This window comes from Myotis daubentonii, chromosome 12, assembly GCF_963259705.1.
Source record: "Myotis daubentonii chromosome 12, mMyoDau2.1, whole genome shotgun sequence".
Lineage (NCBI taxonomy): Eukaryota > Metazoa > Chordata > Mammalia > Chiroptera > Vespertilionidae > Myotis > Myotis daubentonii.
In genome coordinates this window covers 22,125,145-22,150,723 of record NC_081851.1, presented here as the reverse complement: position 1 = coordinate 22,150,723, position 25,579 = coordinate 22,125,145, and the positions used below count along the sequence as shown (strand labels likewise).

Below are 25,579 nucleotides of genomic sequence, written 5' to 3'. Positions count from 1 at the left end.
CTAAAAGATCAAGACGGGAGAGAGGATATGGAAGATGAGGCTGTGAAACAGTCAGGAGCGAAAACAGAAAGAAGCATCTATAACATCCATTTTCATATCATGACACACATAAAGTAATTACTAAAATTCTGCAGCACACCAAAAAAAAAAATATATTCTTTGCCGATTTGACCCAAAAAAAAATAGGTATAAATTTGATTCATTCACACCGAATTGTTGTGTTGGCTGTTGCTGTATTTTTATTTGACAATCTAAGGGGAAAGAGGTCATGTTTTAAACACTCTAGCAGCACACTGGTTGAAAGTCGCTGTGTATACCCAGCTAAAGTGTCACATGGGCAGTCACTGAGGTCATGGCTACTGTTACTGAGTTCCAGCCAGAGCGTGAGGACTCGAAGAGCGCTCTGGTCCCTGCTTTGCTGGACGTCTACAGGACTCAGACCCACGGAGAGCCCGGAGGCAGTGCACAAGTTAGTGACCACCCGGCTGTCCAGGCGAGCAATAATGCAGGCAGCGCCATCATCGGGATGAGAAAGAAAACAAAACACAAGACACTCAGGCTCCAAAGGAGGTGGGGGTCAGCTGGCCGAGGAAGGTCAGGAGAGAGATACTTAGGGATGAGTCCCAGATTTGTGGATAAAGCTATGGACAGGGCTGGCAATGCAGGAGAATTAAAGGAGGTGAGGGAAGACGAATGAATGATCACCGTCCGGATCACTCCGAGTTTGCGGGCAAACCCAGGTCGGAACTGCACATGGAGATTCAACAGTTGTCTACACACACCCACTCTCTCCAAGGAGTGCAAGGGACCACACAGATGAGAGACGGGAGAGAAGGGAAGGACTTTCGGGAAACCAGCACTGTAGTGGACGGTGTAGCGGACAGCAAGGGAAAGAGCCAGTGAAGGACGCATGTGTGAAACAAGGAGTTTTCAGGAGACATCGTTCTCAGGTGGGTCATTCTCAGAGTTACACTCTGGGAAAGTGTTAGAAATAAAGTCAGTGGTGTTCCATTTTCAAGGCAAGGCATTGAAACTTGAATGGAAAATTACTGGTAGTCTGCTTGCATAGCGGCCTGCAGAGGGACCTGACTAAGTTCATGCACTTGGAGAGTCCCGGGGTGGGGGAAGGGGGGGGGCAGCCCTCCATGCAATGACTGGCCACTTGAGGGGCCTCCAAGCAGAAGACCCCACAGGCCAGTGTCTTCAAAAGAAGAAAGCATGAGCTTTAAACACTGACATCCTTTCGTGACACACGGTTACACAGCAAGGGCGATGTTGCAGCCAGGGAACATTGGGCAGCCTGCAGGGGGCTTTCTGGTTATCACACCTGCAGAGGGTGTGCCAGTGGGAGAGAACAGGGATGCTGCTACACATCCTACAATGCACAGGAAAGCCTCCCAAAGAAAATGAACCAGCCCAGAACATCAATAGCGTCAAGATTTAAAAACTGTCGTCAAATGGATGTGAGAGTCATTCAATATGGCTCTGCCAACGGATTTCCCACAACTGCAGATGGCACTGACTGGAGGGAAAACAGGAACATTTGGAGTCTAGATCTGGTCCTCAAGGTCCTTCTCGAGACTTGCTGGGTTGCTGACCCCAGCGCACATCTATACAGTGGGCTACACAAGGTCTCCACCAGGTCAGGGGCTGAAGCAGCCTAGAGGGGCACCCCTCCCAGTTCTAAGATGCACACCCCGGTGAGGCTTTCTAAGGAGACCTCATTATCACAGCAAGAGTCCTCACACAGACAGGGTCCAGCTTCTCCCAGCCAGACTCTGTCAAATAGGGAATGTGCTAAGACCCAGGGCTCTAACACAGAAACTCTTTAATAACAAAGTGGTTGTTTTTTTAATACACACCCAAGGATATGTTTATTTTTACTGAATTCAGAGAAGAAGGGAGAGATAGAAACATGATGAGAATCATTGATCGGCTGCCTCCTGCACGCCCCCCACTGAGGATTGAGCATGCAAGCCAGGCATGTGCCCTGACCGGGAATAGAACCAGTGAATTCTTGGTTCATAGGTTGATGCCCAACCACTGAACCACACTGGCCGGGTTATACTGATTTTAGAAAGAAAGGAAGGAAAAGAGAGAAACATTGATTAGTTGCCTCCCATAGACACCCGACCAGGGATCAATCCCACAATCTAGGTATGTGCATTGACCAGGAATTGAACCCACAACCTTCCAGGTGTATGGGATGACTAATCAACTGGGCCACCTGGCCAGGGCTTATCACAAAGTTTTTTAAATGCAAAAAATTGATGAGAAGAATTACTATCTAATGAGCCCTGAAGATTTTTCAGTAACAAGAGGAAAAGAAGTCAAAGCTCAGATTAAACTAAATTCTGGTGTGAAACAATTGTCCCCAGGGCCCATCAAAAAAGTCTATTTCCATTTTTTAAGTAAAGCTAGACACGCATTCCTTCATCCTTTTCTTTTAAATTCTTTTTGTTGAAAGTATTACATATGTCTCCTTTTCTCCCACTGACCTCTCTCAGCCCGCTCCCACCCCCCAGCACAGGCCCTCACCCCCCTACTGTCTGTATCCTCATCCTTTTCAAATAACGTGATAGTTAATTACCAGCTGCTAAATTGTAAGCGAGTGTCCCTGACAACTAATCCAGGAGAAAAGACAGTTATGTTAATATTGTCAATACTGTTCCACGTGTGCACGTGTGAGAAGGCCTATGTGCACTTACATACAAGTGTGCATGAAAACTTAGAACACAAGTCCAAGCTGCTCTGAATCCTCTCCCTCGTAAGCAAAGAAACCACAACTCTCCAGTCACCCCGAGGCAGCTACAAAGACGAAGCAGCAGTTTAAGGGAGGGACACATGAGCGCCTCAGATAAGAATCACAAGCATTTTATTTTGCAAAATCCTGACTCACAATCCAGGAAGGCTGTGTGTGTGCCCTGCTACTAGCCTAGCCATAAAAACTTTCCAAGACTTTCCAAAACAAACAAAAACCTTAGTAACTCCCGTGGGAGCCAACCAACAGGCAGACGCCCGGAGAAGGCCATCTTTCCCTGGGTGTCACTGCCCGCCTCCTTCAGCTTCCAGAATGGCGGCCTCTGAGGGAGAAGAGGCGGCCACTGATAATACACTGGGTCACCAGTGTATCATTTTAGAACTGGGGGGTCCTCTTAGACAGCTAGAACAGGGATTTTTAGAACTTGGGGTACCTGTTGTCAGATGGGTACTAGATTTATCAGGGTGATCACTTCGTAACTAATATAAATGTCTAATCACTGGGTTGCACACCTTGAACTACTATAATATTGCCTATCAACTGTAATTAAAAAACAAAAAATATATTAAGGAAAAAAAAACTTGGGGTACCTTAGAAAGGATGAATGCTTTGGAGTCGCTTTATCCAGCTGTAAAACAACTAAATTTTAAAGTGACTCCCAGCTTTCTCACACTGTAAGGCCAAAAAGCAAGACGACTTCTTAAGTAAAGTTTTACAACGTGTTCCATTGGCCATAAAGGCAGGTCCAAGGAAGAGACAGGGTGGGGCAAACATAGTTTTACAGTTGTCTGTACGGAAAATAATACGGTTAAGTAATAATACAAGAATAAGCTGTTTTGAGTACTCACAACTGTAAACCTACATTTGTCCCACCATGAATGTTGAATCATGTATCTTTTCTTAGAAAGAATACATGAAATGTTAAAGGTCCGAGTAGCTTATCCAATCCCTTTAATTTTACCATCAGAAATGCCCTGTAAAACCTTTACTTAAAAGATACAGGCAAGCCCTGACTGGGTGCTCGGTGAGCTGGAGCGTCCTCCCATATACCAAAAGGCTGCGGGTTCCATTCCTGGTCAGGGCACACACCTAGGTTGCATGTTCGATCCCTGGTCTGGGCACATGAGAGACAACTGATCAATGCTTCTCTCTTGCCCTTCTCTCTCTCTAAAAAGAATTTGTTTTAATTAATAAAAAAGTTGATACCCAAGTATATATATATTTTTAAAAGCTACAGGCAAAATACGCTTTAACACAAACTTTGTGGGGAAAATGCCCTTGCTGGGCCAGGCGTGCAGTGACTGCCCACCATCTTTTCCAGGAATGCAGTCCACGTAAATTCAGTGCACTCTGAACAAGCCTGCCTCAAAGCCCCCAGTTCTGCAAATATAAACGTGAGAGAAAGTACGGAACAGAACAGTTGGGCGGCTCATTTGCTCTCTGAACAACGGAGCCACCCCACTGCCCACGTTCATGCCGGGAGGGTGGGCTGGCAGTCACCAGGTTTCTCCCTGCGGTGGACGCGCAGGGAAGCCCAGGAAACAGGTAGGTCACCTTCAAACGCTTCCAGGAGCCAAACATTTTCACATTTTCAATGGAACTTTGTCCCTAGGAATGAGCTGGCCCAACCCTTCCCAAGTAAACGGACGAACCCACATTCTGAACCAGAGAAAACAGGGCGATGTGTTTGCTGTGTGCGTGTCTTTACAGGTTCCCCTGGACCGTTCCAAGATGAATTTTGTTTCTGAGACAAGATAATCTCGTTCTAAAGCAGCCCGTCTCCCCCAAACCCCATAGGAAAATCCCATTCCTGATGAGACACATTGGGAATGTCTTATCACTGGAGCTGAAACTCCGCTTTTACAAAGGCGGCTGAAAAGTTTCTGTGCGTTTGGGCAGGTCTCCGGAGCGCCAGGGAAATGGAAACCGAAAGTGAGCGAACACTGGCGGACAGATGCGAATCTGCGGGCTGGATGGCGGCGGCGGCGGCGGCGGCGGGGCTGCGTTTCCTAGCGCTAAGGGTGCAGGTCCCAGGGGTGTGGAACCCCGGGCCGAACAGAGGCACACACCGGCGGGGAGCGTTCCCTCCCGGCCTCTGGGCGGCCCCACAGGTGCAGGCCGCTGCTGGCGAGGCCGGGAGTGACGGGAACCGGAACAGAAGCCATTGAAACACGGCGCGGCGCCTGGCCGCAGCAGGGCTCGGGCCGCCGCAGAGCAGCGGGGACGCCGCGCCGCACCTATGCGTGTCCGGAAGTCCGCCTCCCACAGGTGACCAGGCCGACGCGCCCCGGAGCAGGGGGCGACCGCCGCGCTCCCGCCGGTGCCTCCCCCCGTCCGAGCCCCCGCCCACCCGCGGGCAGTCCTCGCGCGGGCCCCGCGGTCGCCTTACCTTGCTGATGCCCCGCGGCGGGCCGTGCTGGCGGGCGGCCTTCAGGGTGAAGCCCCGAGGGGCGCCACCGTTCAGCTGCACCTCCACGGGGCGCCCGCCCCGAGGGGCGCCACCGTTCAGCTGCACCTCCACGGGGCGCCCGCCTCCGGCGGTACAGGCCCAAGGCTCGGGCCACGCGCGGGGCTCGGCGCCCTCCATGGCGCGGGGCGCGCAGGCTGCGAGGCCCCAGAGGCCGCGGGCCCACCTCCATGCGCTCCGGGGGTCCGGCTGGCCCAGGAGGGGAGGCTTCCGGCCACCAGCGAACTTGCGCTGCAACTTGAAACTGCGGGGCCGACCCGGGAAGGAGCCGACGGGACTGGCGGGGGTAGGGCGGAGCGGCGGGAGGGCGGGGCGGGGCGGGGCGCGGAGCCGGGGCCGGGGCGGGGCGCGGAGCCGGGGCCGGGGCGGGCGGAGGCGCTGGGGCGCGTGCTCGGGTCTCCCCAGCGGCGCGGGGCGAGAGGGGCGCGCGCTCGGGATGCGCGCTCGGGATCGGGGATGGCCCGGGTTGTGGCTCGGGGCCCTGCTCGTCTTCCCGCGCGGGCGCCGGCCCGTCAGCCCGCCTCCGGGAAAATCGAGGCGCGGCCAGTGAGGCGGCGGAAGCGCCCGCGCGGGGCGGGCCAGACAGCGGCCGCAGGCCTTGGCGCCTCCATCTTGGAGCGCGCGGCCGGCCCTGTGCCACCGCCTTTGTGGGCGCGGACTTGGGGCCACGCAGGTGAGGCCGGAAGCGGACGGCAGCCGCGCGCCACCGGCCGGTCCCGCGCGGACGCACCTGGCCCCGAGTTCGGGGCATCGGGACCGCGGGTCCCGGAAGCGGGCCGCGCGCGCGCACACTCTTCCAGCTGGAGAGATGGGAGGGCGCCCCCTCAGCCAAGGGCCCCCCCGCTGGCCCTGTCCCCACGAGGGACTGCCCGTCCTCCACAAGCCCCCTCCTGCGGCGTCCGGCCCAGAAGAGAAACGGCTTCTTGTTGGCTCTTCCTGTAGTTGCACCCCAGAAGTTTCCCTTTAAACCCTGTTCTCACTTTCATGGAAGCCTGTCCCCAGGACTTAGGGTCCCGGGGCTGCATCCTCTACAAAGGGGAAGCGCTCGCTGGGCTGGCGTCATTGAATGCTTCTGAATTGAATGGGTGTGCCACCTCTTCCTGCCCCTTTTCAATTTCCATAAAGGTCCGAAATAAAGAGCATTAATGTATTTGCATGGTTTGCAAAAAACAATTTTTTATTGCTGTTTGTAGTTATGAAGCTGGATGCTGATGAACACCTGTTTCCTCACAGCAGCTCCATCCACCCGGGGACTTGTAGCAGGTGATGAGGCTGGGAGTGGGCAGCAAGGACCAGACAGGACAGCACTGGACAGACTCCGAGGGCCCCGGGCCTTGTCTGGGCTCCGCCACTAGAGCCAGGAAGAGGAATTTCAACTCGTCTCTTCAGCGGCCAAGTGAGGGATCTGCATTCTATGGTCAGAATCCCACGGCGGATCTCTGTGACATCCAGGCAACTGAAATAAGAGTGCAGACTCCCCTGGCACCTGTCCTGTGGCTGGGCAGTGCTTACTGCCCCATGAATGCCCCCCCCCCTTTTTCCATTTTGAACTGACACTTGGGGAGTATGCCTGTAAGAATCAGTCTCAAGTGTACGGTGACTGTGGTGGCCACGTGAATTCTCACAGACATTAAATTGCACAGAACTGAATACACACAGGAATGCGTGTAAACTGGGGGAATCTGAATAACTTGGTGGGTTGTGTCATTGTATCAATCTATACTAATAATAGCCTAGGTGGCATCAAAGATGGCTATGCACACAGCCGAGGCTGAGCGGCGAGGCCTGGGGACCCCCCAGGTCTGTCTCCACTGAGGAGGCAGGTCCAGGCAGAGGAGGGCAGTTGGGGGTAATCAGGCTGGCAGGCAGAAGGGTTAGGGGCAATCAGGCAGGCAGGTGAGCGGATAGGACCCAGATTGTGAGAGGGATGTCCGACTACCGTTTAGGGATCGGGCCTAAACCGGCAGTCAGACATCCCCGGAGTGGTCCCAGATTGGAGAGGGTGCAGGCTGGGCTGAGGGACACCCCCCCCCTCCCGTGCATGAATTTTATGCACCAGGCCTCTAGTGTTTATATATTGTGCTATAATTTTGCAAGATGTTACCACTGGGAGAAGTAGGATCCAGGGTGCAAAGGATGTCCCTGTGTTCTTTCTTACAACTACATGTGAATCTGTAATTAACTCCAAATAACAAGAGGATCTGATAAGCTAAAAAATAAAGGACCACATCCATGCACCTAGAATTTTTGCAAGTCCCCCTGTCCCAAAATAGCCACCCGCCCCACCTCCCGCAAGGTGGTATTGGCTTAAATTTCAGGGCTGAAATTCAGGCCACTAGATTCGTTAAAGCAGGGACAATGATTTCATCGTCTCCATCAATTCCAACCAAAGTGATTTTTAACACTTTATGTTCATTGTGTAATCATGATGAGATTACCCATCTGTCACTTGGAAGGGTTCTGCTGTTCATTTCTTGAACTTAGGTGCAAATGGACATGCATCCTTACTTAACACCATTTTGAGTTGTTTTGTTTTTTAATCCTCACTTGTCCGAAGATTTTTTTTTATCGATTTTTTAGAGAGTGGAAAGGGAGAGAGAAAAAGAAACATCCACGTGAAAGAGACACATTGATTGGTTGCCTCCTGCATCAGCCTCCACCAGGATCAAACCTGAAACTGAGGCACGTGTCCTTGACTGGGAATCGAACCCAAGATCCTCTAGCCGCTGAGAAGCACTGGCCAGGTCAAGTTGTTTGTTTTTAATCTTCACATTAGGCATCCCTCCCAGCTTGGCATCGTTTGAATATATATAAGGCTGCTTTCCACATTGAAGAAGAGGCTCCCACACCTGAGACTTGCATGCCTAGAATAGGTGCTCATAGGCGTAAAAGGCCACGGCCAGCGTGGCTTTCGGGTTCAAAGGCTTGGAGAAAGAGATGACGTGCAAATTGACACACAAGACAAGAAATATTAATTTTGAAATTATGGGGGAAGCCAGGGAAAAACTCGACTGTAGTAGTCAAGTTCCACGGAGTCTCCGTTCCCTCCTGCTTTTATTTACTAGAATACACAATTGCCTTTTAGGAATGCTCACAGACATATCAATGGTAATGTTTAGTAAACAGTAAGATTGTCAAGTTTGGGGGGAGTTTGCTTTAGGCCACTGAGTCAGCAGTAGGTAATAAAATGTAAATATTCACCCTGTGAATATCAAAGGAGTCCTGGTCAGCCTTCTGCCAGACTCCTTACATTTGTATTAATGGTTGTTGATCTTGGTTTCCAGCACATAGGGTTCTCTCTGCCCGTTCAGAAGACTGCATACCCACCATCCTGATGTCTTCTGAGCAATAAAGCTGAATGTCCCAGGAGCGGGAAGCCCCACCGATCCAGTGTGCCCCTGGCTGCGTCGTGTTTAGAAAACAAAGCCATCACCTGTAGAAGTCCATGCTGCTTCTATGTTATACTAAACCCTTCCAGACAGGCACAAGGTTGGTAAATTGAGGTGATGCCTTTTAGTCACAAGATTTTCACAGGGTGTTTGACAAGGTCTAGTGATGACACAATGGACAGGATGCACAAGTCTAGGTGTGACTGAAGCACAGGTGGCTGTGCTGACCTGTAGACTCCAAATGTCAATGACAGGACTTACGTGGCTCTGAGAGGCGGGCAGCTATCTCACAGCAGGCCACACAGGACTTGGTCCAGTCCCTGCAGTGGAGAACACTCAAGTCCAGAGAGAATGAGCAATCTGCCAACAGTGAATCCAAACCCACAGGCCCCCAGGCGCTGACCACTGTACCACCTGCCTCCAGGCAGCCCCTGCAGCCCAGCATTCTCAGGGTCCGTGTTGAGCATAAGGTGGCATACATACATACATCCCTGGGGCCTTTAGAGTCAATCAAAATTGTTTAAGCCCTGGCCGCCAGTGTGCTCAGTGGTTAGAGCGTCAGCCTGCACACTGAAGGGTTACAGGTTTGATTCCGGGTCAAGGGAATGAACCTGGGTTGCAGGTTTGGGTTGTAGGTTCATCCCCAGCCTGGTCAGGGTAGTTCAGGAGGCAACTTGTCGATGTTTCCCTCCCGGCCCCAGCTCTCACTCTGTCTCCCTTCATCCCTGTAAAACCACACGTGTCTCAGAAGGTTACGGAGGAGTGAACGCGAAGATAATGTGGGTAATGGCCGAGAATGGTGCTGGGCACATGGAAGGCTCTCGGTAGCTGTGAGCAGTGATTATACCCAGGGTGCGGGGTGCGCACCCGTGATGAGGAAACAGGACCTAAGTGACAGAGAGAAGCAGGAGGGCTGTGCAGGGCAAGTCCCGGTGCCCTGGCTGCAGGTCCAGGAAGCATTTGTCCCTCACCCAGTTCATGGTCTACTTCCATCAGGTCCCCCTCAGGTGGAAACCTGCTTGCTTTTTTAAAAAACAGCTTCATAAAGTCTGCCTATTTAAATGTATAAGATCAGCCTGGCCGGTATGGCTCAGTGGTTGAGCGTTGACCTATGAACCAGGAGGTCACGGTTCAATTCCTGGTCAGGGCACATTCCTGAGTTGCAGACTTGATCCCCAGTGTGGGATGTGCAGAAGGCAGCTGATCAATGAGTCTTTCTCATCATTGATGTTTCTCTCTCCCTCTCCCTTCCTCTCTGAAATCAAGAAAAGTATATTTTAATAAATAAATAAAAACAGTTCCTGAACTAGTAAAATCCACATAAAACCTGGAGTTTAATTAGCAGGCCCGCACCGCTGCTCATTTCTCCGTGTGACAAAGGTCACCAGGGCCGTGCAGGATCTTAACTTGGGGGAAGCTGGGCATACGTAGGTCTACAGAAACTTCCTACACTATGTTTGCAAATCTTACATAAATGTGAAATTATTTCAAAGTAAGGTTTTAAGTATTCATGTTCCCATGAGTCTGTGAGTCGGCACCCGGGAGGTGGTGAGAACAGCATGGCAGTGCCTTGCTTGGCTCCACACTCCCCCGGCTCTGCTCAAGGGCTCACACCTGCCTCAGCCCCTTCCCTGTCCCCCAATAGACGCCAGTCCTGAACATGGCGTGCACACCCTATCTTCTTCACAGGGGCCTTGTTACTGAAAGGGAAACGAGGCGTCTCCACGGAGACAGAGGGCAGGCGGGAGCCACAATCAAGACCCGATTCTTCAGCATCATGCTGGTTGTCGTTACCTGGTAGCCTTCCTTCTGTTCTTTGTCATTGTCACTGTGCCAATTGGCTTGTCCAAGTGGGACCTGAAAGTTCCAAAGGGAGGAGTCTTTTTTTCTCAAGAAAAACGATTTCAAATACGATAATGTTACATGCAATAAACACCCATTATTCAAGAAAAATTATCTTACATATAATAATATTACATGCAATGAATATTAATATTTCAAGAACGAAAGGATTTTAAGTATAATAATATTATCAAAACTGTACTAACATAGTATGATGTCACAAAAGTTGTAGGAAATATTAAAAATCTGCAAATAACAGGATTGCTTCTATTATATTCTAGAATTTCCCCCCACTGCCCCTGGCTCTATTTTTATTCATTATTTCATGTTGTTCATTATATTCCACAAATGAGTGATATCATGTGATATTTCTCTTTCTCCGACTGGCTTATTTCACTTAGTATAATGCTCTCCATGTCCATCCATGCTGCTGCAAATGGTAAGAGTTCCATCTTTTTTACTGCAGCATAGTATTCCATTGTGTAAGTTGGTGGTCTAGTTTCATTTTTTTGCATGGATCTGTCCAATTTTCCCAGCACCATTTATTGAAGAGACTGTCTTGACTCCATTGTGTGCTCCAAAGGGAGGAGTCTTGGAGAGGAAATCTTTGGCTCCGGGCTAGGGGCCCTTTGTGCTGAGAACTGCACACCGGACAGGAAGGCAAGTCCACAGTCCCTTGACCTCTATAAAGAGCCAGATCTACTGAAATGTGATGGGAATCCCTTAGAACACAATCACAGCCACATGCATCTGTGCTTCCTGCCAGGGTTACCATGGAAACACAGCACTTGGTCCTGCCTTCTCAGTCTACCACTTGCATCAGTCTTGGAACCAGATGCCTGCATCTAAGAACTTCCAAGGGCAAGGGAACATCTTTGGTGTGATGACTCAGAGCTCAGGCCAGAAGGTTAGAGAGCAGTTTTTCTCTCCTCGGTTTTCCCTACGGCAGGGCATCCTGCCCCAAACCGGATGCTTCCAAAATAGACCTGTAATCCATGCTCGACAACAGATTGGAATGAGAAAACCTTTAGCTGCCACCAAGCCATGCTTTGCAGGGTGGGGCCTGCCTTCATGGGCTTGATCATTTATCTGATACGAGGAAGGTTGGACACTGCTAGGAGAGGCATAAGTTATTTCTCTTAAAATACCCCAAGCAGGCCTTGCTGACCTCCACTGATCTCCCAACAATCACATCAAAAAATTCAGACATCAGCCGAAACCGGTTTGGCTCAGTGGATAGAGCGTCGGCCTGCGGACCGAAAGGTCCCAGGTTCGATTCCGGTCAAGGGCATGTACCTGGGTTGCGGGCACATCCCCAGTGGGAGATGTGCAGGAGGCAGCTGATCGATGTTTCTCTCATCATTAATGTTTCTAACTCTCTCTATCTCTCTCTCTTCCTCTCTGTAAAAAAATCAATGAAATATATTTTTAAAAAAATTCAGACATCAAATGTCTAGATAAGATTTGCTTTGGTCTCCGTCCAAACATGTCACTCTTCGAATGAAGACCTACTTCTGGGTTATTTGATAGAGGGTTTGTCTGTCTCTGTGTGGGATGGGGAGCAGCAGCTCTGGCTCTTCCATCATATTCTGATGAGCTGGGCAGTCCTTGCGGCCACCCCTGGAGGACTGTTGGGATACTTAACAACATACTCTGCAGCTGATCTCTTACCCACAGGCCATTGTTTTTCTCACAGTTGATTGCCAGAATCATCAATGAAGGCCTTCTATTCTACCTTGAGATGCAACCGGATATCAATGGAGGTGCTTTGAAATATGTCAGAAATGTGAGACTTCTGGAAAGATGCGGCCCCCACAAGGTCAACCTGGGAGTGGGAGTTTATCACATGGATGACTACCAGCCCTGGGTATTGCCTGTAGTGAGGAAGGTGGAGCAGAAGATTGCTGACTACAATAACCTAAGTCACCATCCTGGGCCTCCCGGAGTTCCGGACCCATGCTTCCTGCCTTGCCCTTGGGGATGACAGCACAGTAGTCCGGGAGAAGCAGATAGGTGTGCAGTCTGTGAGGGAAAGAGGGGCACTTTGAATGGGAACTGAGTTCTCAGCACAATGGTACAATGGAACAAACAAAGACACACCTGCCTACATGTCTTCACCAACCTGGTGAAAAGGAAAGTGGAGCGGCGGGGGCTTGCAACCTGGTTTAGTATCTGGTTAAAACTGTAGTCTTACTTCCCCACTCTGACTGACGCGGGCAGAGCTGCGGGGACCCTCAGGGGCCCGCCACAGGAGAAGATACATAGGTCAAAGCCTTCCCAGGAGTTCAGTTCAGGCTTTGGATCCAGAATTCCCCTGGCCTAGCAGATCCGCAAAATAAAAGGTAAACTTTCCTCCCTCGGAGTGCGGGCTGACCGTTCGCCCGTGCCTTCTGCCACTTTTGGTACATCGGCCGGGAAAAACATCAGTTGAGCTGGCTCTTAGGCCACTGCTGACAAGAGTGGGCTTCGGGGCACTTGCTTCGGCCTCCGAGACCCAAGGAAGTTGTGCCCCCGGCACGCCGGTGCCTGAACTCGGGGGCCCCAGAGGGACTGCGGTGACGGTGCTCTCGTGGACTCAAAAGAGGCAGGAAACACCATTCTGGGCCTTCCCAGGAGGGAAGTCAAAACTCGGACTGGCTCAGGGTATGAGGCTAGCCTGCCTTTGGAAAAGGTAGAAGGGAAATGTTCCAGGCCGTCTTCCACTGCCTCCCTTCAGAGACTTGTTCTGTATCTCTGCGCAATTGAAACTGATTTGGTGGACAGGGTATTCTGTGGTGTGAATGTGGCATGCGCCGGTGTAAAAGTGTTTATTTACTGTTGGGGTTTTATGTTTATTTTTTTCTGTTTTGTGTGTGTGGTTTGTTTTTTTTAAAAAAAAACACCTTCAAAACCTAAAAAAAAAAAAAAAAAAAAAAAAAAAAATGCGGCCAAGACCACGTGTTTTATTATGGGAGGTCATTCCTGATTTTAAATTTTCTTCTTGAAAACAAACAAACCAGCCCTGGCCAGTGCTGCTCTGTTGATTGAGCACCATCATGTGCACCAAAAGAATGCCATTCCATTCCCCACCAGGGCACCACCCCTGTTGCAGGCTAGATCCCTGCTAGGGGATGTGCAGGAGGCAGCCCATCCATGTTTCTCTCTCATTGATGTTTCCACCTCTCTCTGATATGATTTTAAAAATATTTTTAAAAAGATGATAAATTTAGCCCTGGCTGGTTTGACTTAGTGGTCGGAGGGCCCACCTACGAACCAAAGAATCTCAGGTTCGATTCCTGGTCAGGGGCACGTACCTTGGTTGCAGTTCCCCGGCCCCAGTGGGAGTGTGTGCAGGAGGCAACCACTCCATGTGTCTCTCATGTCGATGCCTCTTCCCTTCCACTCTCACTGGAAATCACTGGGGAAAGTATCCTCGGGTAAGGATCAAAAAGAAAAGATTATAAATTTAAAAATTTTACTAAATACAGATACATGATAACACACCCATCAAAATATATTGGCTAGAAATGCACGCAATGATCAAGTGGAAATACCATAGGTGGATCGCCCCAGTGTTTCCATTACATTGCATTGATAATAAAAGCTAGAGGCCCAGTGCATGAAATTCATAATGTGTACGGTCCCTAGGCCTGGCTGGTGATCAGGGTTGATCAGGTCCCTGCCTCCTCCTTCCCTCGATGCCCGTGCACCACCACCACATGGTTCCCCTGCCTCCCTGCCTCCCACCTGCCTCCCTGCCTCCTCCTGCCTCCCTGCCTCCCCCTGCCTCCCTGCCTCCCCCTGCCTCCCTGCCTCCTACCTACCTCGCTGCCTCCTCCTGCCTCCCTGCCTCCCACCTGCCTCCCTGCCTCCCCCTGCCTCCCTGCCTCCTCCTGCCTCCCTGCCTCCCACCTGCCTCCCTGCCTCCCACCTGCCTCCCTGCCTCCTCCTGCCTCCCACCTGCCTCCCACCTGCCTCCCTGCCTCCCACCTGCCTCCCTGCCTCCCCCTGCCTCCCACCTACCTCCCTGCCTCCCACCTGCCTCCCTGCCTCCCCCTGCCTCCCCCTGCCTCCCTGCCTCCTACCTGCATCCCTGCCTCCCACCTACCTCCCTGCCTCCCACCTACCTCCCTGCCTCCTCCTGCCTCCCACCTGCCTCCCTGCCTCCCCCTGCCTCCCTGCCTCCTCCTGCCTCCCACCTGCCTCCCTGCCTCCCCCTGCCTCCCCCTGCCTCCCACCTGCCTCCCTGCCTCCCACCTGCCTCCCTGCCTCCCACCTGCCTCCCTGCCTCCCCCTGCCTCCCCCTGCCTCCCTGCCTCCCACCTGCATCCCTGCCTCCCACCTGCATCCCTGCCTCCCACCTGCCTCCCTGCCTCCTCCTGCCTCCCACCTGCCTCCCTGCCTCCCACCTGCCTCCCTGCCTCCCACCTGCCTCCCTGCCTCCCCCTGCCTCCCTGCCTCCCACCTGCCTCCCTGCCTCCCCCTGCCTCCCTGCCTCCCCCTGCCTCCCTGCCTCCTCCTGCATCCCTGCCTCCCACCTGCCTCCCTGCCTCCCCCTGCCTCCCTGCCTCCCCCTGCCTCCCTGCCTCCTCCTGCATCCCTGCCTCCCACCTGCCTCCCTGCCTCCCACCTGCCTCCCTGCCTCCTCCTGCCTCCCTGCCTCCCACCTACCTCCCTGCCTCCCACCTGCCTCTCTGCCTCCCACCGCCACTGCTGGACACCTGCCATGTTCTGCGCCGCCCCCTGGTGGTCAGCACACGTTGTAGCAAGCAATCGAACCCCCCAGTCTCCTGGTCAAACTCCTGAGGCGACACTTTGCATATTAGCCTTTTATATATAGATACAAACACAAACTGTCAGTGGAGAGACAGATGGTGCCCTACACAGAGTTGATATTGATGTCGCTTCAGAATCGGAGGAAATCTGATTCGCAAGGACTTGAAGGTGAGACCAGGGTTCACTGCCTCCCTCCTGGGCAGTGCCTGGCAGTGCCGCGGGGGCCTTGGTTCAGCTCATGTGTCCCTACCTCACAGAAGTGAGAACGCTTCCTGGACTCGTGGTTGCCTCAGGAGCCTGTTACATCAGACCCGCCCGCCATTCCAGGCGAGGCCACCAGGGGCATGCTGAGTGGCGCGGCCCTCTGCGAGCACCCAGGGCTCGGATGCCTGCTTCCCTGCACCACTGGCGGGTCTCTTGGTCCCCCTCCCAGAGCATACTGACCCAGCCCAAGATTTCTCTTGTCCTTGGCCTTCTACAGCTGGACCGGATGCTGGCTGGACTTCCACTGTCCCAGGAAGGAGATCCAGTGGGAACCCATGACCAGCTGGGCCACCGAGCCAACCTGCCCCACCCACGAGGGCTCCTGTGGGCCCCATAACAGCCCCACTTCCAGGAAAGTGGGGGTGTCAGCTGGCACACCTCTGATGAGTCCCTGAGCATGCGGTCTGAAGGTCAGACCCCGGCTGCTGAGGCAGGTGAACTGCAGGGTCCAGGGGTCCCCCAAACCCTTTAGCAAACAAGGTGACATGGGGTGGAGTGGTGCCCATGACATCTGTCATGCCCCTCGGGTGTGCACGGAATGTCACAGTGCCCCACGCTGAGCCGAGTCTTGCTTTTCATCATCCACCTTCTCTTTAGCTATTCGGCACCACAGCCTTGCATTGATTCTAAATGCCTCCCCACCCCTTGAGCTGGGTGGCATTCTGAGTAGCAGATCAGTGGTCACTTCGCCCCCCAGGAGCGTTGCTGGCAGCGGTGGACAGTAGGACATGTCCGCTGCAGGTCACAGCGAGGTTAGCCCCTCACTGGGGACACTTAGAAGAGCCCGTCAGCCACATGGGCTCCTCATATTGGTGCTTTTCACTAGAGACCCGCGCTATGATATTCACACTGTGCCCGCTGGAACCCTCACTTGGCCTCAGGCGTCTCGGAAATGATTCCAATCTCATTCCAAGCTTCTGAGGAACACCTGTGAGAAGTGCGCATGCTCAAATGTGTTGGTAACCAACTACTAAGGCCCCTCTCCCCCAGGCCCAGCAACCCAGTAACTCCTCCGAGCAGAATAACGCTGGCCGCCCGCTTCCTCTCAGCGAAGACCATCCCAGGATGGCCAGAGGACCTCCCTAAAACCATTACCTTTCAGCTCCTCAGCCACCTACAGCCACATTCCTCCACACGCTGCAATCAAATTAAAACACAAAATATTGGATGGTTAGGTTGGTGGCAACATCTACATTTTCATTCTTCAGAATTGTTTTCTCACCTTCCCATCTCCACTCTGTCAGGGTGTCCTGTCCCCCAGTCTCATTCTCATCACCAGGTTAGAGCATCTCCCCAAGATCCTCTTTGTGAAAAGAGAAATGATGTGCGTGCACTTGGGAATGGAAGGTTGCCTTCTAGACCAGTGATTTTCAACACCTGTGCCACAGGACTATTCACAACACACAAAACCTGACTATTTAGCCAGGGGCATTGACCTCTTTGCCTGCAGTTGTCAAATAAAAAAAAAATGACAACAGCCAAAACAACAATAGCCATTAGGGGCGAATTAATAAAAATTATAGCTATCTTTTTGTCAGATGGGAAAAATATATACATTTTAATGTGCTGCAGAATTTTAGTAATTAGTTTATGTGTGCTATGCTCAACAGCTTCTGTAGATGCTGTAATGTAATGCCAGGTCCAAATCCCAGGGGAAGTTAATAAAGTCATCATAACAAAGCTCCCAGTCTGGCTTGGATTCTGTCTGAACAGCACGTCCAGCAAATGCTCTCGGGTTAAAGTTACTAATGATGCCAAAAGGGCAACGAAGTGAAGAAGCAGCTGATGAATAGGACACACAGATGGGCTGTGCTGCATGTTCTTCAGGCACCATAGAGTGTGCAGAAGAGGCAGCTCCCATCACGAATTCAGCCTTTGGTCACTCTGTGGAACTGCATGTTCTTCGTGCACCACAAGAGGGCACAGAAGGGACAGCTCTCATTAGGCATTCAGCCTTAGGTGACCACATGGGCTGGCTGCTTGTCCTTGGTTCAACACAACAGGGCACAGACAGACAACTCCCATCAGGCCTTCCGCCTTTGGTCCCCACATGGGCCTGTTTTTGCTTTGTTCTCCACAAGAGGGCACAGAAGGGACAGCTCCCATCAGGAATTCAACCTCTGGTCCCCACATGAGGCTGCATGTTCTCTGTGCACCACAAGAGGTTGCAAAAGAGGACGCTTTGATCAGGAATTCAGTCGCTGGTACCCCCACTCTACTGAGCATTTGTCTCAGGAATCCTTAGAACCTGATTTATTCTCACATCTTTGCCTAGGCCTCCATCTTTCCATCAGTTGGAAAATACATATGTCCATTTTGGCAGAAATAGTGTAATATGCGCTGGCGTTGTAAGCCAGCTAGGTGTCTGTAGCAAAGCAAGGTAGTATTTTGTGAGGACATTGAAGACACCTCTGCCATGTGACACCTTTAAACACAGCCAGGACTCCCTTTCACTGTAGAGAGGCTCTGCAGGGAGCTTTTGGGTTTGTGCTTCTGGAGTGGCGTGGCCGCAGACAGATCCAGGGCACTGTCACCATGCAGCCCAGGCCTGCACATTCCTTCATGTGGAGCTGATCCCAAAGGGACAGGAATGGGGGGGGGGGTGTCTGCATTCTTGATCTCTGTATTGACAGTCTGCCCCCAGCATCAACAGCCTCTTCTATTTGAGGACCCGCTACCTGAGGGGCACAGCCCCACCCCCACTCTAGGGGCAAAGACACTAGCTGTTATGATGGGACAGGATCTCCAGGATTTGGACGGCGTGTATGTTCACCCCAGTTCTGCCAAGTGTGCCTACAGGTATTCCAGTGTAGACAGAGGAGCACAGGCCAGTCTGCTGGGCCAGTTTTGCACCCACAGCTGGTTCATGGTGAGGGATAAGCAGGTGAGAAGTCTGGTTGCTGGTCCACTTCTCCTGGAAGCAGGGAGAAACTTTATCAGGCCTACCAAAAAGACAAAGAACAGCAGTGTGTGTGTGTGTGTGTGTGTGTGTGTGTGTGTGTGTGTGTGTGTGTGTGTTGGGGGAGGGGGCGGGGGAGAGGCGTGCTAAATAAACACATCCAGGCATTTTCCCTTGGCTAAGCTATTTCTATCCAGCGTGCAGTTTTTTGACCATGCATATGCCTGAGTAGTTTTCGCCTGTTAGAGTTAAAGTTATGTTTTAAGAATCCCAAGTTATAGTTAAGCAATTTACTTAAAGCCTTTAGTTTTGAGCTTTTTGTGTGTAATAAACTCAGTTGGTCAAACGAAAAATTCTTAAGTAGTGCCTCCTTTTGTACATTAAATTACATAGGAGCACTTTATATTTTGGGACAACACAGCAATTTGAAACAAACATCAAAGAACGAAAACAAGCCTGTCCCCCACCCCCCAAATCCTCAAATTCCTCGGCATTTCTGCCAGACCCATTTTTCATAATCCGCCAACCTGTTACATGTTTCTGCTAGTGAGGGCTGACCGTAAATAGTCTTGGAGACAGTGAAAGTGGTGAAAATATGGGAAAAGTATGGGGAAAAATAGTTTTGGTGTAAGATACTAAAAAATAGAGTGTTTTTCTTTTTCTAAATTTTATAAAAGCTGTAATAAAACATGTTTGTAGCTGACAGTCAACTTTAGTCAGATAATCATGAAAGGTCTGTTAAAATCCACCCAGCAGGAAAAAATGAAAAATGTCTCCAATTTTTCTTGTTCTAACTTTTGCTTCTTTTCTTGAATTTACCTGGGTGATGTCTGATAGTATTGGGGTTTACCTTGTAAAAAGCTTAAAGAGTCGGGTTCTCGCCCTAGCCTGTTTGGCTCAGTGGAAAGATCGGCCTGTGGACTAAAGGGTCCCTGGGTTCAATTCTGGTCAAGGGCACATGCCAGGGCTGAGGCTCAATCCCCAGTGGGGTTGTGCAGGAGGCAGCTGATCAATGATTCTCTCTCATCATTGATGTTTCTATCTCTCCCTCTCCTTCCCTCTCTGAAATCAATTAAAAAATATTTTTTAAAAAAGAGTGGGATTCTCACAGAGAGAATAAGGCAGAAAGAAGTAAGAGCGCTGTCCAAAGGGATTAAAAATAGAAATTAGAATCTTTGTCTCCTTTTTTTAAAATTAATCTTTATTGTTCAGATTATTACAGATGTTCCTCTTTTTTTCCCTCATAGCTCCCCTCCACCTGGTTCCCACCCCACCCCACTGTCCTCATCCATAGGTGTAAGATTTTTGTCTAATCTCTTCCTGCACCCCCACACCCTCTTCCCCCCAAGAATTGTCAGTTCACTCCCTTTCTATGCCCCTGCTTCTATTATATTCACCAGTTTATTCTGACTTAATTTTTAGGTTTACTTGTTGATAGGTATTTATTTGTTGTCACTTTATTGTTCATAGATTTTTTCTTTACCTTTTTCTTCTTCTTCCTCTTCTTAAAGAATATCCTTCAGCATTTCATATAATCCTGGTTTGGTGGTAATGAACTCCTTTAGCTTTTTCTTGTCCGTGAAGCTCTTTATCTGGCCTTCAATTCTACATGATAGCTTTGCTGGGTAGAGTAATCTTGGTTGTAGGTTCTTGCTATTCATCACTTTGAATATTTCTTGCCACTCCATTCTGGCCTGCATGGTTTCTGTTGAGAAATCAGCTGACAGTCATATGGGTACTCCCTTGTAGGTAACTAACTGTTTTTCTCTTGCTGCTTTTAAGATTCTCTGTCTTTAGCCCTTGGCATTTTAATTATGATGTGTCTTGGTGTGGTCCTCTTTGGATTCCTCTTGTTTGGGGTTCTCTTCGCTTCCTGGTCTTGTAAGTCTATTTCTTTCACCAGGTAGGGGAAGTTGTCTGTCATTATTTCTTCTAATAGGCTTTCAGGATCTTGCTCTCTCTCTTCTTCTGGCACCCCCATAATTTGGATGTTGGTATGTTTGAAGTTGTCCCAGAGGCTCCTTACACTATCTTCATATTTTTGGATTCTTTTTTCATTTTGCTTTTGCAAATAGGTGTTTTTTGCTTCTTCATATTTCAAACCTTTGACTTGATTCTTGGGATCCTTTCGTCTGCTGTTGTATCTCTATATTATTCTTTATTTCAGTCAGTGTATGTTTAATTTCTGACTGGTCCTTTTCCATTTTTTTGGCATTCCCATTAAGATCCTTGAAGGTCTTGCTAAGTTCCCCGGAGGTTCGTAGAAGGTTCTTGAGTAACCTTATAACTGTGGTTCTGAACTCTGTGTCCTCCGTTAGTTTGCTTTCCTCCATTTCTTTCATTTGTGACATGTTTCTTTGTCTCCACATTTTTGGCTGACTGCGAGGACCCGCTGTGTCTATAAGAAGAACTGCTGTGCTGGAGACACCCTGATGGGGCAGGACTGTCTTCAGTGGGGCTTTGGTGCCCACTGAGTCTGCCTCTTGAGTGTGTCCCTTATGGTGTGATGATGAGTGAGGCTTAGAGAAGGTGGGTCCCAGTGGAATGCTTATGAGACAGGAGAGAGAATGAGATAGGCAGGGTGGACTGTGTGTGTGAACTTCAACTCACTATTGAAGTTCTAAGTTCATTGAACATCCTTAAAACCACTGTTTGGAACTCTGCCTCTAGTAGATTGCTTGTCTTCATTTTGTTTAGTTTTTTTTTTTTTTTCTGGAGTTTTGTTCTGTTCTTTCATTTGGGACATGTTTCTTTCTCTCCTCATTTTGACAGCTTCCCTGTGTTTGTTTCTACATATCAGGTAAAGCTCTACATCTCCCAGGCTTGGTAGAATGGCCTAATGTAGTAGGTGTTCTGTAGGGTCCAGTGCCACAGCCTCCCAGATCACCGAAGCTGGGCACTCGAGGAATGCCGTTCCTTGTACGCTCTGTACACCCTCCTGTTGTAGCTGTGCCTTGATTGCTGTTGGCAGGTCAATGGGAGGGACTGGCTGCAACCACTGGCCGCCATGGAGGATCAGCTGTGCAGGGCTCACCCCACAGAGCAGGACCAGCCTCAGCTGGGCCCTGGTGCCCACTGAGTCCGCCCCTTGAGTGTGTCACTTGTGGAGGTGATTGGGTGGTGGTGCCTCATTTGATGTGGTCTGGAGCTGTCCATGGTGTGTGCTAGATCTGGGGCCTCCCAGGAGGTACAGACCAAGTCAGCCATCACCTGTGTTCATTCTGGAGCCACCCAGCATGAGCTACAAAATGATCTAGAGATGGCTGCTACTTGTGCTGGGCTTGAAAGTACCCAGCAAAGCCAAGCTGTGAATCAAGGCTGACTGCTGCTAGTGCCAGGTCTGGGTCCACTCAGTGAGAGGTGCAGGGCACACCAAGGCCAGCTGCTGCTTGTTTGAGAAATTTTAGGAAGCCCTGAAGCACGAGCCAAGACAGGCCATTCATATGGAAAAGCAACCTGAAGTAGCTTAGGTGGGCCTGCAAGTTGGGTGGGCTGGGGCCTCACAATCACCAGAGTGGGGCAACCAGAGTGAGCCAGGTTGATGGAGTCTCAGATATGGCACTGCCTGCCAGCTCAGAAAAAGGAACACTGGTCTCTACCAGCACTTCTGTCTTGGAAAAAACTGTCCCTCCACCTCTCACCCCAAAACCAGACAATTTCGTTTCTACCCTTTGTGTCCCTGGATTCTTTTAAACTGCTGTCCCAGCACTGGAGCTTAGAGTAGGTGAGTCTGAGTAAGTCCATGTGCAGGCTCTTTAAAAGGAACTGCCTGGGACTCCAGCAGCCCCTGTCTCACTCAGCTTCTATCTCCACTGGTTTTTATAGGCAGAAGTTGTGGGGACTTCTCTTCCTGGCACTGAAACCCTGAGCCAGGGGGCTGGTGTGGGGCTTGGGCTCCCTCGCTCCTCAAGGGGGCGCTCTACAGCCGAGGTATCCCTCCTGATTTTTATCCACCACATGTGGCTGTGGGACCAGCCTGTCCTGCCCACCCTACCAGTCTCAGTATGGCTGCTTTAATCCCTTAGTTGTAGGACTTCCATAAAGTTCGGGTTCAGGTGGTGGTTTTGAATGATGGTTGTTCTGTAGTTTAGTTGTAATTTTGATGCGGTTGTGGAAGGAGGCAAGTACTATGTTTACCTATTCTGCCATCTTGACCAGAAATTTAGAAAATTATTCTGATCTACTTTTTAAAGTGCTGAATAGAACACAATTATTTTTTATATTAACAATAATGAGGTTTTTCAATCATATTTTTTCAAATAATTTCCAGATAATCCTAGGAGCAGAGGTAGTGAGTTAGCAGCCAGAGTTGGTTCTGAACAGGTTGACTCTTTCTAAGCCTGTGAATAGGGAGCACGCTGGCAGCTGGACAAGCTGAGCCAGGGCCTTGGTGTGAATGGGTCCCTCCTCACGGCAAATGAACACACAGGAATAACGGCTGCTTCCCACATAATAGCCAGAATGAGACGTGAAGATCAATGTGACTGAGTTGTCCCTTGTTTAGAACCCTCCTGTGGCTTCCCATTCCTTCCCATTGCAAGGCCTCCCACTCCCGTTGACTCATTTCCATCAGACAGCAGTGGCCTAGTGTGGGGCCACAGCGACCCAACCAGCACAGCAAAGAGTCCCCACCCTCTCTGCAGATTACAAAACAAAACGCAACATCGAGTCCAGGGCCCAAGGCCAGAAGTACAGGGAGGGGTGTCCCCAAGCCAAGACCCGGGGAGGTCAGTTGGACAGGGTGTGCAGGGAGATGCTGGGAGCCCTGCCTGCCATCATCTGATTTGATGGCGGCTCTCCCTGTCTCTCCAGGTTACCTGGGAAACAGGTGGGGGAGACATGGGCAGTTCTGAGGTTTGGGGCTGCTCCTGGGAGATCTAGCCCAGTCCCTGCCCTGCTACTTCCAGGCTTTCTCAAAGCTCTTATCCTCTAAACCTTTGTTTCTTTACCCACAAGAACTTCTGTCCCACTCACTGGGCTTTGTGAGGGGGAAAGGGAGCAAAGAGATTGCCCACAGAAATCAGTTTAAAAATTCTAGTGAAACCCCTTCACCCAAGTCCTATGTGGTTGGAGTTCTCTCCCAGACACTGCCTGGGGAAGCCTGGAGGAAGACATAGAGAGGCTCAGGAGCACTCCACCTGGCTCCTCCTCACTTTCTGTGAGAACAAGCATCTCTCCACAGAGGCCTTACCAACCCCCCTGTAAACAGGGCCCTCCCAGCCCTTCTGTCTTCATTATTGGCCTCTGCAGGGCTCTGGCACAGGACTTGAGACATTTATGGTGATTCATTGTGATGGGTTTTATGTTTATTCTCAGTCTTTACAGAGAGAAAGAGAGAGAGAGGAAACATAGATGTGAGAGAGACACATTGATTGGTTGCTTTCCCCAGGTGGGATCAAACCTGCAACCCAGGTACGTGCCCTTGACTGGGAAGCAAACCCACGACCCTTTGATGCATGGCCAACCCTCTAACCATTTAGCCACACAGGCCAGGGTGGAGTAGCAGTGGTTTTAGTTTTCTATATAGTGCTGCTTATTCAGTAGCATTTAAAATTAAAGTGTAGGAAACGCTCAACTTCAGAAATCATTGGGGACATGCAAATCAGAACCACAAAAATATCACCCTACTGTTAGAACGGCTGTTATCAGGAAGACAAGAGGTAACACGTGTTGGTGAGAACGTGGAGGAAAGGAAACCCTTGGGCCCTGTTGGTAGGGTTGTAAATTGGTGCCGCCGCCATGGAAAACAGTACGGAAGTTCCTAAACAACTCAAAAATAGAGCTGGCCTATGAGCCAGCAATTTCACTTCTGGGGATTTGAAGAAATCAAAAACTCTAACTCAAAAAGATACATATATCCTTATGTTTATTGCAACACTATTTACAATAGCACAGATATGTAAACAACCTAAGTGTCCACTGATAGACAATTGAATAGAGAAGAGTGGTGCATATACACAGGAGAGTATTATTCAGTCATAAAAAATGAAATCTTGACATTTGCAACAACATAGATGGTCTTCGAGGACACGATGATAAGTGAACTAAGCTGGACAGAGAGAGACAAATGCGATATGATCTCGCTAATCCTATATAATAAATGCCTAATAAGCAAATTGACCCAATGGCGGAATGACCGGTGGAACAATGGGTCGCTATGACACACACTGACCACCAGGGGGTAGATGCTTAATGCAGGAGCTGCCTCCAGCCCGCAAGCCCCAGGCTGCCAAGTCAGGTGCCAGTGGGGCCCTGCCCCCTCACCCCCCCATCACCCGCCAGTTGCCCCACAGAGGGAGGCTACCAGTGGCGGCAGCAGTAGGGGGCGGGACTGGCCGGTGAATGGATCGGTGCCACCTCCCATCACCCCACCTGTCCCCTGCTGGAGGCAGCAGTGGCAGCAGTGGCAGCAGGGGGAAGGGCTGGTGAGCGGGCGGTGCCAGGCTGGCCAAGGTGGGTGACAGTGGGGGACCCCATTGCCCCGCCGATCGCCGCACAGATTGGCCCTGATCACCGGCCAGGCCTAGGGACCCAACCCATTTGTGACCAAAAAACCAAAGACAAAAAACAGCACACAACTCAGTCAAAGAAAAACAAACTCAAATCGGGTGTCAATTATATACATTCTGAAACTAAACAGTGGCAACAGAGCCAGTCCTCAGGCTCTGAAGGGCCTCTGCAGGCCATGTCCAATTTCACCCAGCAGTTCCTGTCCTGGAGTCCAGGGCACTCAGCCTTGGGAAGGGGGGTTCTAATTAGGGGGCCTGGCAGAGTAATGATTTTTTAAAATCCTGACCCGAGGATATTTTTTTCATTGATTTCTAGAGAGAGTGGATGGGACATAGAATGGGTTGTGGTGTGGGGGTGGTGGGGGGTGGTGGAGAGATATAAAAACCTGAGAGAGACATATCAGATGATTGCCTCCCAAATGCACCCTTACCCAGGCTGGGGAACCAGCAACCGAGGTAGTGCTCTTGAACAGGAATCACACCCTTGACACCTTGGTCTGCAGACTGATGCTCTAACCACTAAGCAACCAGCCTGAGTGAGCAGTGATTTATTAAAGGGAACACCAGAATTTGGGATTAATTTAACATCATGTGAAGTATTGAGCCAGTGGGTGTGGGTGTGTGATAGTAGTTATACCTTCCAGTATTCCTACCAGGTCAGGGTGCTGGTGAACCGGGCCGATGACACTGTCC

General features: G+C 50.6%; 1 protein-coding gene and 1 long non-coding RNA gene across 4 annotated transcripts in view; one reads left to right on the top strand and one right to left on the bottom strand.

The window, feature by feature from the left end:
- Window positions 1–5,530, bottom strand: part of LOC132213086 (F-box-like/WD repeat-containing protein TBL1X) — a 33,799-nt gene extending 28,269 nt beyond the window's left edge. For both annotated transcript variants that reach the window (XR_009447886.1, XM_059659144.1), the window contains exons 1-2: window positions 5,277–5,530; window positions 5,151–5,231 (exon numbers count right to left, since the gene is read on the bottom strand). Coding sequence is in view for 1 of the 2 variants with exons in the window: in XM_059659144.1 (XP_059515127.1) it covers window positions 5,151–5,231; window positions 5,277–5,400 (205 nt within the window). In the remaining variant the exon portion in view is untranslated. The remainder of the gene's footprint in view (window positions 1–5,150; window positions 5,232–5,276) is intronic.
- On the top strand, window positions 4,206–13,310 carry LOC132213087 (uncharacterized). Of its 2 annotated transcripts, none has more exons than XR_009447888.1 (4): window positions 4,206–4,306; window positions 4,661–5,029; window positions 6,422–8,717; window positions 10,307–10,865. It is a non-coding gene; the product is annotated as an uncharacterized LOC132213087 (long non-coding RNA). The 2 variants fall into 2 exon arrangements; XR_009447887.1 differs by lacking the exon at window positions 4,206–4,306 and adding an exon at window positions 12,156–13,310 and having other exon boundaries at window positions 4,906–5,029; window positions 10,307–10,414.
- Window positions 13,311–25,579: the final 12,269 nt, after the last annotated feature.